General features: G+C 41.2%; 1 protein-coding gene across 1 annotated transcript in view; it reads right to left on the bottom strand.

Moving 5' to 3' along the window:
- Nucleotides 1–5066, bottom strand: part of NMD3 (NMD3 ribosome export adaptor) — a 32308-nt gene extending 27242 nt beyond the window's left edge. Inside the window, exons 1-4 of the mRNA XM_038583787.1 lie at nucleotides 4924–5066; nucleotides 4503–4558; nucleotides 2663–2797; nucleotides 743–839 (exon numbers count right to left, since the gene is read on the bottom strand). Coding sequence (XP_038439715.1) covers nucleotides 743–839; nucleotides 2663–2797; nucleotides 4503–4546 — 276 coding nt within the window. The 5' untranslated portion in view covers nucleotides 4547–4558; nucleotides 4924–5066. The remainder of the gene's footprint in view (nucleotides 1–742; nucleotides 840–2662; nucleotides 2798–4502; nucleotides 4559–4923) is intronic.
- Between the last annotated feature and the right edge of the window lie 9022 nt (nucleotides 5067–14088).

The following is a 14088-nucleotide window of genomic DNA, read 5'->3' as shown; positions in this document are numbered from 1 at the left end:
AGACTTTCAAACCAAGAGTCCATTTCAATTAAAAACATACATGGTGGGGGCAGCCCCGGTGGCTCATTGGTTTAGCGCCGCCTTCAGCCCAGGGTATGATCCTGGAGACCTGGGATCGAGTCCCGTGTCAGGCTCCCTGCATGGAGCCTGCTTCTCCCTCTGCCTATGTCTCTGCCTCTCTCTCTCTCTTTCTGTCTCTCATGAATAAATAAATAAAATCTTAAAAAAAAAAAAAATACATGGTGGAAATGAGTCAGTCATAAATTTTAACATAAAGAAAACTGAAAGTGTTATGCAGAGAGGTAAAACAGGATAAAATTCTATTTGTTTTTTGGAGACCCTGATGCACTGACTTTAAGCAACAGGCACAAGTATTTTCTTTCTAGAGCAATACTGAAAATAAAAAGAAACTGAATATCATAGCCCTAATATTATCATCTTCTAAATTATGTTTAGTGATGGTTTTATATAAATATTTTCAGAAAAAAATTATTGCATGAGACTCTATAAACAATGAAAAAAGTTATTCTACATTAAATCTTTTAAAGCAAAAAAGATTTTCATTTCCATAAAAAAATAATATACATAACTTTAAAAATGAGCAGTTTGTAGTAGCATACTTACCAATGTTAACATTTACTTTTGGAAAACCTACTCATATAGGATTTTCTAACAAGAGATTAAAATATAAAAACAAAAACACATATCCACAAAAAACTTATTTTAAAACTGACTGACCTACCTTACTAAGAGGGGCTTTGATTCTTTTCAAACACAAAGCAAGAAGTTCCCTGGATTCTAATGCACACGGTACCCAAGTTCCAGGCGGCTGGAAATACCTAAGAAAAAAAATATACTGAAAACCACCATCTCCCAGGAAAAACAAAAATTTCACTGTGAATCTGTGGATATAACAATGATGATTAATCAGATATAGTAATTCCCAAGACTGACATGCAGCATTTAACCCAAGTATATTTAATAGTTCCAAAAAAACTTTCAATTGGCTTAATTAAAAAGTGAAATCCTAGGTATATTTGAGAAAGCCAATCTGAAATGATGTATTACAAAGGACTTATTACTTCAAACACCAGCAAAGAATTCCAGTGAGGTCTGACAAAATGCTTAAGAGTTCCTTGAAGCTATACTCTGAAAGGTAAGAAATCATCTTAAAATGGCATTAAAATGGTTTATAGTAAACATCTAAAATGTTTGAGAATTGATGTCTCACACACAAAAAAGGTATATTAGTACCTCATACCAAATATCAACAGTAGTTCAGACTGTTCATCTATTCCAAGTCTCTTCCCAAATTTTAAATTGTAAAACTTGTTTTTAAATCTTACATAAAACCTAATTAAATTAAATTTTCAATCCCTGGACAAATGCTTTTAAGATTTTTAATCCAGCCTGCTCAAGACTCAGGATAGTGCCAAGCATAGGAAGTGCTCAACAAACATTTGTTAAATACATAATACTTCTAAATACACTATACGAGTGCTTGTTTTTGCTATACTAGTTAAGTGAATGTTCTTTCACTTTTATTTATGAATTTATTTTTATGTAATCTTTACACCCAACATGGGGCTCAAACCCACAACCCCAAGATCCAGAGTTGCAAGTTCTACCTACTGAGCCAGCCAGGGACCGGATTCTCACTTTTAAAGGTTAATTCAAAAACCTTATACAGGTCCTTTTATTATAAGGATGCTTTTGGAGTCAGAAAGGGTTTTATCTGCCTTCTAATAAAGTGCTTTCATTCTGATGGGGAAATTAAATTAAGGCTTAGAAAGGTTAACTGACAGAGTTTCAAAAAGTTAGTTTGTGAGAAATCCAACACAAACTAAGTCTCCTGATTCTTTGTCCAGTGCTTTTTATTTCTACTCCACCATGCTTTAAAGTACAGCAAGTAGCTGTAATTGATCAAGTATCATACTTGCCACAAACTTGCAAACTATAAATTCCCTGAAACAGTACAGAAAAATTTCATGTGCTTGTATATACGTACGTTTTAAGTATGTTTTCTGAAAAGGTAGTTTCAAATTCCCAAAAGGATTCATGAACCATTCCCCCTACCCCTCAAAAAAAATTAAGAACCACTAGAGTCCTAATCCATCTGGGAAATCACAGGCAATTAGCTTTATATGGTCACTGTCACTAGGCAGGTTGTGTTACTCAACAGCTAACTATAATCATTTAGTTACATTGGAATTTTACCAAGATTTTTAAAACACCTTGCTAAATTATTTAAAACATTAAAACATAAGAGGCTGTTTATCATACAGAGCTTCTGGTGACTAAAATGAAAAAAAAAAAAACCCTCATGATAATAACAATATTATATTCTTAGTAATCTGCTTTCACTTACCCTTAAAAACCCAACTCAATATCTATTAACTGTATATACCAAACCTATTAAACCCTTATAAGACTAAAAGAAAGTAGATTCAAATACATTTACACTAACTTTACCAGATTATCAGGGTTCAAACTAGAGAAGTACACTACAAAATTGCAAATCCTAAAATGTCTGGCAACACCAACATAAATAAAAGTTAAATCTCAATTATGTGTGCTTTTAGTCTATGTACCTCTATGTCACATCAGCATATATAGATATAAAACTCAACTTTACGTAACATAAAATAGTACCGCATCATACCTTTGACATTGCTTGCAGAAAGATATAGAGACCTGTTTCGGAATTCCTTGGCTGATGTCTACTTTACTTCGCAAACAGGCCACACAAATATTGGCAGGATTTGGACTGATTGGGACACCACACTCACAGCACAAGCTTAAATAAACAGAGCATAAATTTTTCAAATTAGGTTTCATAAATGCACTGGTTGTTAAACAAACAAAAGCCTTCAGGGGAGGCCATATCTTTGCTTAAAAAACACAAAAACAGGGCAGCCCAGGTGGCTCAGCGGTTTAAACGCTGCCTTCAGCCCAGGGCATGATCCTGGAGACCCGGGATCGAGTCCCACATCGGGCTCCCTGCATGGAGCCTGCTTCTTCCTCTGCCTGTGTCTCTGCCTCTCTGTGTGTGTCTCTCATGAAGAAATAAATAAAATCTTTAAAAAAAAAACACACACACACACAAAAACAAAAAAACACCTGGCAAAGTAATCTTCAAAGATGCTGTAGATAAAGTAGCACCTTGGAATACTGCAGCAAAAAATCCAAGGATGGCTATAATTCCAAAAATCCTCAAAGTATGGTGTTGTCCAAAGGGTCAAGAGAGAGTCTAATAGATCTGTTAAGAATAGTCATCACAGATCTATTATCGTCCGAAGACATTTTTCTTTAGGGAGCCAGTATAGAACTGCCAAAACGTAAACATTCAAACAGAGTAGAGGGCAGCCGGGGTGGCTCAGGGGTTTAGCGCCGCCTTCAGCCCAGGGCGTGATCCTGGAGACCGGGGATCCAGTCCCGCATTGGGCTCTCTCGTGGAGCCTGCTTCTCCCTCTGCCTGTGTCTGTGCCTCTCTTTCTCTCTCTCTCTCTCTCTGCGTGTCTCTCATGAATAAGTAAATAAATAAGTCTTTTAGAAAACAAATAAATAAACAGAGTAGAAAAATTGTCAAAGAATAAGAAGAGTATCAGGGCTAGTGTGATTCTGTATAATGGACTTGTGTCATAACTCTAGGTGTACTGAGACAGAAGATGTTTAGCGATCACTGATGTTGTCCCAAAGAAATGTTTTAAGATTTTATTTGTTCGGGATCCCTGGGTGGCGCAGCGGTTTAGCGCCTGCCTTTGGCCCAGGGCGCGATCCTGGAGACCCGGGATCGAATCCCACGTCGGGCTCCGGGTGCATGGAGCCTGCTTCTCCCTCTGCCTATGTCTCTGCCTCTCTCTCTCTCTCTGTGTGACTATCATAAATAAATAAAAATTTTTAAAAAGTACATCAAAAAAAAGATTTTATTTGTTCATGAGAGACACACAGAGAGAGAGGCAGAGGGAGAAGCAGGCTCCACGCAGGGAGCCCGACGCGGGACTCGATCCCAGGACTCCAGGATCAGGCCCTGGACTGAAGGCAGGTGCTCAACCGCTGAGCCACCCAGGTACAGACCCGCAGGTACAGAAATGTTCTATAATCCATGACGTTCTGTAGGGTAGCCGCCGGGCCCATGGGGCCACTGGGCACCTGAAACCTGGCCGCTAGGACTAAAGAGCTTATATTTAATTTTATCTCATTTTAATTTTACACTTAAATAGCCCCACATGGCTAATTAGCTATCACATGGCACAGTGCCAGCGGAGAACGACGTAAAGCGAATATTTTAACGCTCTTAAATCAGCAGGTGTTTACCACAACAAACTTTTCAACTAAAAAACGATCCCGATTGTCTCAGGAAATAAAGCTTTTCGCTTAAGAATTCCCTTCAAGAAAAAAAAAAAAAAAAAAAGCTTTCCTCACAGGCAGCAAGTTTCAAAGACTCACTTTAATATTTTTACATTTAAAGGACCGGGGTGGGGGGGGGGGGTACGACTCACATGTGTCCGGGGGTGCGGCCGGCGGCGTCCGTCAGGTACTCCATGTCTCCGCACACCTTGATGCAAAGACAAAGAACGGCTTGTGGGGTTTAAGTCCTTGGGGCTATTCACCTCCGCGCAAACCTCCCGTCTGTGGACACGGCGGCCACGCGTCGCAGAGCTGCCGACGAGAGCCAGTCGCACGCGGCAGCTCCGAGGGGCCAGGGCACCGCGCGCTCCCCAGACGCCGCCGCGGCCCGCGCACCGCTCCGCGCCCCCTCAGCGACCCCGGCCCCGCGCCCGGCGGCTGCGGCCTCCCGCCCGCTCCGGCCCGCGCCGCACGCACGCGGCCCCAGGCCTGCCCGAGCCCGGGGGCTCCGCCCTGCTCTTTCGCTCCAGGCCCCCCGCGCGCCAGCAGCCGGATCTCGGCCGCGGAACCTACCGAGCGCTCCTGAGGCAGACCCAGCCCGGCGGGGCGGCCGCGACCGACAGCCCCCGCGGCCCCCAACGCGGCCACCACGGCCGGCTCCCCGCAGCGAAGATCTCGCGAGAGAAGAGCCCGCACTCCCGTGGGCCGAGAGCTGGAAGTTGAGGGGGCGGGTGGGGGCGGAGGCGAGCGGCGAGGGGCGGGGCTGCGGCCCGGGGGGGCGGGGCGAGCGCGGGAGGGGCGTGGCCTGCCTCCGCCCTGCGCCGGCTTTCCGGGGGGCGGGTGGGGGGGGTCACCGCAAGCTAACCTCGCCCAGGTGTGTAAATCGCTGCTCGGACATCCTGATGGGGAGCTTGCGTGCCTCTTGGTTGAGCGATTATATAAAAGTTGTCTCTAAACGCAATATGCAAAGACACAACATGCAAAGAAATTAAACTCCGTCAAGGGCGGTGTCTTTGTCTCTTTTGTTCCTATCATTTGCCCGATGCCCGCTGCGCCCTAGTCAAATGCGTATTTGTTGAATAGATGCAAGAAATAAAGAGGAGTCCCAATTCAATGGGAGGTCTGTATGTTTTTAGCCCACTGATGATGAGGACGTGCTCCCCAGGCCGCCTGGGTGGCGCGGCTGCTGAGTGCCCGCCTTCCACCCAGGTGGTGATGGGGGCCCTGGGATCGAGTCCCACAAGGGGCTCCCCGCAGAAGCCTGCTTCTCCCTCTGCCTCTCTCTCTGTGTCTCTCATCGATAAATAAATAAAATCTTTTTAAAAAATAAAATAAAATAATAAAAAATTTAAAAGGATGTGCTTCCCGATAATGCATTTAATATTTCTTTATGACTTTATGCCTTCATCTTAGAACGGCACAGACCATGCCTAACCACTCTTTCTCATGACAGAATCTCAAATATTTAAAGAGCACAATCATTTTTTCTGTCCTCTGACCCCAAATTTCAAGGAATAAGCAAGGTCATGTTAGAGAAGGTGATCAAAATAGGCCTCCTCGTTTCTCTTGCCTAGGGTACCTAATCTCCCCTTCCTTCCTCTTACTTCTAGACTCCAATCTATCCTTCTAAAATGCAAATCTGATCTTGTCGCACTGTCCTGCTTTTAATCCTTCAGTGGCCTCCGACAACCTACAGAGTATTTCCAATTTCTCTGCATGGGAGGAAGACACTTTAGGATCTAATCCTGACATACCCTGTCACGCTCCCAAGCACGCAGCCAAACAGACCCACTGAAAAGTCCTACAGGAGCTAGTCTACGTTTGCTTATGCTTGGGACAGTCTGCCATAAAGATTAAGCTCAAGTACCATATATTAGTTTCCTATTGCTGCTGCAACAAATTACAAATTTTATGGCTTAAAATAACACAAATTTATTATCTTACACTTCTAGAGGTGGTAAGTCTGAAAAAGATGTTCCTCCTTTGTGTGTGGTCCTACATCTTTATAGAGGTATATGCCTCTGTAATGGTGCCAACAACATTAAATTGGATCGTAAATTTTCTACTCTGCATGTTCCACAGGTCTAATTGCTGGAGAGCAGTCCAAGTCTCTTCTCCACATTCCCTGCACCTAGCACAGTGCCTGGTGCAAAACAGACCCTCAATATATGGTGGTGAATGAATTATCTATTTGATAGAACTCTGAGAAAACAGCTTATCTTCCTACTTTTCCCATTCATATTGTCATTTTCTTTAAGCCAAGTATCACTAAGAACACGACTGTAGTTAAATAGAATGTGTTTATTATTCATTAAAGTGAATGCAAACATATTGTGAGGAATCATGGAGTGTCTCAATAGGAGGGTGTTAAGTAAAACCTATCATAGGGGCACCTGGGTGACTCAGTGGGTTAGGCATCTGACTCTTGATTTTGGCTCAGGTCATGGTCTCAGGGTCTTGAGATGAGCCCAGCTCAGTGGGAAGTCTACTGGAGGTTCTTTCCCAGCTCCCTCACTGCCCCTCCCCCCACTAATGTTTGTGTGCTCACTCTCTCTCAAATAAATAAATTGGGACCCCTGAGTGGCTCAGTCAGTTAAGCATCTGCCCTCAGGTCATGATCCCAGGGTCCCCAGATCAAACCCCCTGTCAGGCTCTCTGCTCAGCTGGGAAGTCTGCTTTTCCCTCTGTCCCTCCCCTCCTGCCCCCCACCCTTCATGCTCTCACTCAGTCTATTTCATAAACAAATGAGAGAGAAAGAAAGAAAGAAAGAAAGAAAGAAGAAAGAAAGAAAGAAAGAAAGAAAGAAAGAAAGAAAGAAATGAAAGAAAGAAAGAAAGAAAGAAAGAAAGAAAGAAAGAAAGAAAGAAAGAAAGAAAATGAAAGAAAGACCTATCATAGAATTTGGGCTTTCTTGGGTAACTTGAGAGAGAGACTAAGAAAGCAGGGGTCTGGGACGCCTGGGTAGCTCAGTGGTTGAGTGTCTGCCTTTGGCTCAGGGCATGATCCCAGAGTCCCAGGAGCAAGTCCCACATTGGGCTCCCTGCATGGAGCCTGATTCTCCTTCTGCCTAGGTCTCTGCCTCTCTCTCTCTCTCTCTCATGAATACATTAATAAAATCTTTAAAAAAAAAAAAAAGAAAGAAAAAATCTTTAAGAAAAAAAAAAAAGAATCTTTAAAAAAAAAAAATCTAGGTCTGCCCTAGATTGGATGCTGTCGGAAAGTAGGGGTAATTCTATGAATGGATATCTCTCAACAAATCTTATGCATAGGAAGAGAAGCAAAAGTTAAAACTGCAGTTAGTAAAGAAGCAGCAGTTACTCATTTTAGCCAAGAGAGGGAGTATTTGGTATTTTGTGGGTAGTGCAGTGACCTTGTATTTATCTGTGGTTATACAAAATTATGCAGTGGCCTTGCTTTGTCTCATTTTAGTGTGGCGTCAGAGTAACCTTGTCAGAGATGGATATTCTGTGAAATTGTGTGTCTAACAGGAGAACCATGTGGGCTACCTGTGAGTACAGGCCAGCTTCTGAATGTCAGTGGCTGTTCTTTTCTTTCTCAACATAGTCCCTTAATACCCTATTTGATTTGACACCAAGTGCCACAGTACCAGGCTTGTCAGACACTGGATATACAACAGTGAACAACACAGACCTTCTGGAGCTTACATTTTACAGATGTGGGTAATATTCCAGAAGCTTAGGTAACTTGCTGAGAGTTCTAGAGCAAGTAAGTGGCAGAAATGGGATCTGAACTATAGTTCATCTAACTGTACCCATGCCCTCACCACCACACCAGGCTGCATGCCTTTCTGAGGCTCAAGCCACCTATTATTCACAGGCTTTCTTCCTTTTTTTAAGAGACTTTATTTTCCATCAACCTTATTTCCATCTTCTGTTTAAATGTCTACGGAAGAGGAACACCTGAGTGGCTCAGTTGGTTAGGCATCTGACTCTTGATTTTGGCTCAGGTCATGATCTCAGGGTTGTGAGATTGAGCCCCACATGAGGCTCCCAGCTCAGTGCAGAGTCAGCTTGAGATTCTCTCCCTCTGCCTCTGTCCCACCCCCAACTTGTGCACACACACACTCTCTCTCTTTCAAATAAATAAATAAATAAACAAATAAATAAATAAATAAAATCTTTAAAAAAACAAAAAAGAGTCTATGGAAGAGCAGCTTAGGAACACTCGGGGGTTGTTCCTAGCCATTGAGAGGCCTGAGCAGTGGGAGCTGCAGACCAGTTCTGACTGGCAGCTGAGTGCACCAGTTTTCAGTAGGGAACTACTGGGCAGACACAGGGACCCCACCCCTGCACACCTTCACACCATCTGAGACCTGAGGTTGAGTAGCAGTAAATTTGGGACCTGGGGCAGTCCATTCACCTGGAAATTCCTCCTTGGTCATGTTCTTTTCAGGAGAGACTGGGAGTGGCCTCCCATGGACAGTGCCACACACGTGCAGAACTTCCCAGGCCAGCATCCACCACCTCCAACCTGCTGCATGAGTTCCCGCGGTTGTGTGGGATGGCAATGCCCATATAGTGCAGAGGAGAGTCTGGTTTACACAGAGTGATGGTCAGCAGGTTAACATAAGATGCCTCCTTGAAAAGCTGTTGGTCAGCTCCGGGATTACTAATCACCAGAAGACACAGCTCCCTGCAGGCTGCCTGTACCTGGCTAGTGAAGGTTCCAGAAGTGAAGCAGCCCACAGTAGGAGAGGCTCCAGTGGCAGCAGCCAAAGCTGAAGCACATCCCACTGGCCACTGTTCCAGGAGGATATGACACCAACATCAGCCCAGTGTTTGACATCAACAATGGTACAAGCTTGGAGAAGCTTCTGCTTCTCATAGAATCGCTCCAGATTTGTAATACACCATGAATTTCCCCTTTTGTAGATGGACTTGGAAGTCAGGGTTGGTACCACCTAAGTAGGTTCCTGCCACAAGGAATTAAAGGACGTCCTCCTCCCCTTTGCAGGATGTCAAGGGCTCTAGACACTATGAAAGTTTCCCTTTAAGTTACGTGGGAACCCAAAATGGTATGGACCCTCAAATGGACCCCTCTCTTGTTAGCACAGAAAGGCCGTAGGCTTTTGACAAATGAAATACTTACATGGCAGAAAGTACCTATATCTCTTCTCACACCTCTCTCCCCTCCAGATAAGATCTCCAGATATCAGAAGTAAGTGCTTGGTGTCAAATGTCTCTGCCACAAGCACAGCATGAACTTGCTAAGTAAGATTCATCTCAAAATGAGGTAATACAGGCAAATTACACCAGAGAGAAATTTGGTTTGCACATTTTATTTAATCCTCAAATCAAAAAAATAATAATAAATCCTCAAATCTCATCTTGGAGAAATGGGTTCTCTTGTCCCCTACTCCTTATATTAAGGATCTCTGTGCTTATTCAAATCTTTGCTTTAGTGTGTTTTTACAAACTTAAATTCTATGTGTTTGACCATGGCATTAAAATGGAATTCCTGGGGCACCGGGGTAGCTCAGTGAGTTAGGCATCTGACTCTTGATTTCAGCTCAGGCCATGATCTCAGAGTCATTAGATCCAGCCCCACATTGGGCTCTGCTCTAGGTGTGGAGTCTGCTTAAGATTCTCCCTCTTCTACTCCCTCTGCCCTTCTTCCCCATGCTCTCTCTCTCTCTAAAAAAAAAAAAGAAAAGAAAAGAAAAAAGAAGAAAAGGAAAATAAAGAGATTATAAACACTGAAATTTCAGTGTTCAGTTTGTAAAATTCATTTATCCATAATATGATCCATGCAGGGACGCCTGGGTGGCTCAGTAGTTTAGCACCTGCCTTTGGCCCAGGGTGTGATCCTGGAGTCCCTGGATTGAGTCCCACATTGGGCTCCCTGCGTGGAACTTGCTTCTCCTTCTGCCTGCATCTCTGCCTCTCTCTCTGTGTTTCTCATGAATAAATAAATAAAATATTTTTAAAAATATGATCCGTGCATATATATTATACTTCAATGAAAGCTTTAAAAATACAAAAAAATAAATCACACAATATATCAGTAAATAAATCAGAAAAAATAGGGATGCCTGGGTGACTCAGCAGTTGAGCATTTGCCTTTGGCCTAGAGTGTGATCCCAGAGTCCCAGGATCGAGTCCTGAGTTGGGCTCCTTGCGTGGAGCCTGTTTCTCCCTCTGCCTATGTCTCTTCCTCTCTCTCTGTCTCTCTGTCATGAATAAGTAAATAAAATCTTAAGAAAAAAAAAAAAACAAAAATAATAAAATTACAATAATACTCAAGAAATCTCTTCATTTTTGCAAATTCCAAAATTCTTATTGATTGAATTTGTAATGTTTTACTGTAGTTTTTTTTTAAGATTTATATATTTCTTTATTTGAGAGAGAGTGTGTGTACATGCAAGCAGGGGGAGGGGCAGAGGGAGAGGGAAAGGAGCAGATTCCCTGCTGAGCATGGAGCCCTGTGTAGGGCAATCCCATAACCCTGAGATCACAACTGTAGCCAAAATCAAGAGTCAGATGCTCAATCAACTTAGCCACCCAGGTGCCCCTACTATAGTTTTAAAAAGATGTAATCACTGAATGACCTCTAGCTTTAAGATGTTAACGATGGAAGAGAATTACTACTATAGTAACAGATGAAGAAATATTTTATAATAATACATTTTACAGGTTTCATAAAAGAGAAGATGAACAAATTTAGAGATACCAAAATAAATTTCAACAATAAAACTGTGGATGTACTGGGTCCCAAAGAGTTGAGAATCTGGAGATATGAAACTGACGGTTTTGCTCTAATCCTTCTTTTCACTAATTGCTACCATGTCATTGACCCATTCATGCTGAAATCCTCCTCACCTATTTCTCTCAGGTGATCTCAAAGATTGCCAGTGTTGTTCTCTCATTTCACTCCTGTAGCAAGAATGGAGAAGACATCAAAACTGTACTTGCAGTGACCAGCAAGTCTGGAGATGATGGGGAAAATGTGCCTTTCAAGACTCTTTAGAAATGAACTTACTTCCATTATGTTGGTATTCTATGGCATCTGAAGTTGCATTTAAGGACACATCCCAAAGATGTACATGGAGTATAAGTAAGCAAATTTAGATGCCAGAAAAAGAACTTTCTAAAATGTCTGGATAAGGATGCCTGGGTGACTCAGCAGTTGAGTGTCTGGCTTCGGTATAGGGCATGACTCCAGGGTCTAGGATCGAGTCCTATACCAGGCTCCTTGCAGGGAGCCTGCTTCTCCCTCTGCCTATGTCTCTGCCTCTTTCTCTGTGTCTCTCATGAATAATTTTAAAAATCTTTAAATAAAATAAATACCTGGGTATGTAACTGATTTGTTTTAGGATGCTTTTCAGTTAGTTGCCTATGGTCTCCCAATTAACCTCCCAAATTATTATAAAAATTATTGAAAAACTAATCCAAGAAATATTTTCCAAAATGTATGGACATGAATTTACAAATTGAAAGGATCTACCATATTCTTATCAAAATGAATATTAATAGGTACATACCAGAGATCATTGTCATGAGATTTAGAACACTGATGATAAAAGAAAGATCCTGGAAACTTCTGGGAAGAAAAAGAATAAGTCACATATAGAGGATCAAAATCAGAATAACTTTGAATTTTCAAAAGCAATGCCAGAAACAAGAAAACAAAGAAGAAATACTTTGAAAACTCTGAAGTAAAATTATCCAAACTTGAATTGTATTCTAAGCCAAAATTATCAATAAAATATGAGTGTATAATAAAAATATTTTTAGTTTCACCCTCCTGAGGAAGTTACTGATAGATATAGACCAAGAAAAAGGATGGCATAGGACTCAGGAAACAGGAGAGAAGTTAAGCAAAATCAAGGTGACAGCTTGATGGTACACAGAGGGTGCAATAAGATGGCTCCAGGGATGCTTCAGTGGCTCAGTCAGTTGAGCATCTGACTCTTGATATCTGCTTGGGTCATGATCTCAGGGTCATGGGGTTGAGCAACCAGCATAGAGCCTGCTTGGAATTCCTTCTCTCCCTCTCCCTTGCCCCTCCCCTACTCATGCTCTCTAACAATAAATACATAAATAAGATGGCTCCATATTGGAGCAATAAGAGGGATCTGAGAGAGATTTCTACAAGGAACTAAAAATTGATGAAATATACAATGTTTATGAATATCTTGAAGATTTAAATTGCTAGTAAAGAGTCAGAGACTGATAAGGAAATACTACAAACAAATCTACATGCAAAAATTTGAAAACTTAGATGAATAGATCGAGTCCTGAAAAGGCACAAACCACCACAGCTCACACCAAATTTAGTAGATGATTTGAATAACCCAATAATTAGTAAGGAAACTGAATTTGTGATTTAAAAATCCCAACTCCCCCCCAAAAACCTTCCAGATACTTCCCTGGAGAATTCCACCAGATGTTTAAAGAAGAATTAGCATTAATTCTACAAAATCTCTTACAGAAAATAGAGAAGGGAACACTTTCCAATTCATTTTATGAAACTTTTATCACCTTGATACCAAAACCAGACGAAAGAAAGAAATTAAGAAAGAAAGAAAGAAAGAAAGAAAGAAAGAAAGAAAGAAAGAAAAAAATTAAGAAAAGAAAGAAATTAAGAAAGAAAGAAAGAAATTAAGAAAGAAAGATATTAAGAAAGAAAGAAAGAAAGAAAGAAAGAAAGAAAGAAAGATTAAGAAAGAAAGAAATTATGAAAGAAAGAAGAAAAGAAAACTAAAGACCAATAACCTCATAAATATAGATGCAAAATATCAGCAAGAAGAGTTTAGGAATATTTACAAAAAATTATACACCATGACTAAGTGGAGTTTATATCCAGGATGCAAGCCTGGTTCAATACTAGAAAATCAATGTAGTCCACTATATTAACAGGCTAAAAAAAGAAAATCATATAATTATATCAACTGCTGCAGAAGAAACATTTAAAAAATTCAACAACCATTCATGATAAAAACTCCTAGTAAAATAGAAATAGAGCAGAACCTGTTCAACTTGATAGAGAACATCAACAAAAACCTTACAGGTAACATTATATTCAATGGTAAAAGATTGAATACTTCCCCTGAAGATTAGGAATAAGGAAACCATGCTCACTCTTACCACTCCTGTATAGTATAGTGTTGGAAGTTCTATTCAGTGCAATAAGGTAAGAAAAGGATATAAGCACACGTATGATAAAGGAAGATATGGGGTGCTCGGGTTGCTCAGTTGATTAAGCAAGCACCCAACACTTGATATCAGCTCAGGTCTCAATCTCAGGGTTGTGAGTTCAAGCCCCACATTGGGCTCCATGCTGAGTGTGGAGCCTACTTAAAAAAAGAAGAAAAATCAAATGCATTTATACATACTAGCAATGAACATGCGACTCCCAAATTAAAAATACAATACTATTTACAATGGGAAAAAAAAGGAAAACATAGGTAAATCTAAGAAAATATGCACAAAATTTGTATGCTGAATACTACAAAATGCTGATGAAAGAAAACAAAGATCTAGACCAGTGGAGAGACATGCTCTGTTCATGGACTCAAAGACTCAACACAGTAAAGATGTCAATCCTTCTCAAATTAACATATAAACTTAATTCAGCTCCTGGCAAAATTCTGATAAGGTATTTTTTTGTAGATGTAGACAACGTTATTCTTAAACATATATGGAGGGATGCCTGGGTGGCTCTGTGGTTGAGCGTCTGCCTTTGGCTCAGGTTGTGATCCTGGAGTCCTGGAATCAA

This window comes from Canis lupus, chromosome 34 (assembly GCF_011100685.1).
Source record: "Canis lupus familiaris isolate Mischka breed German Shepherd chromosome 34, alternate assembly UU_Cfam_GSD_1.0, whole genome shotgun sequence".
Lineage (NCBI taxonomy): Eukaryota > Metazoa > Chordata > Mammalia > Carnivora > Canidae > Canis > Canis lupus.
The sequence above is the reverse complement of the archived record's forward strand: the minus strand, read 5'-3'. Positions and strand labels throughout refer to the sequence as shown.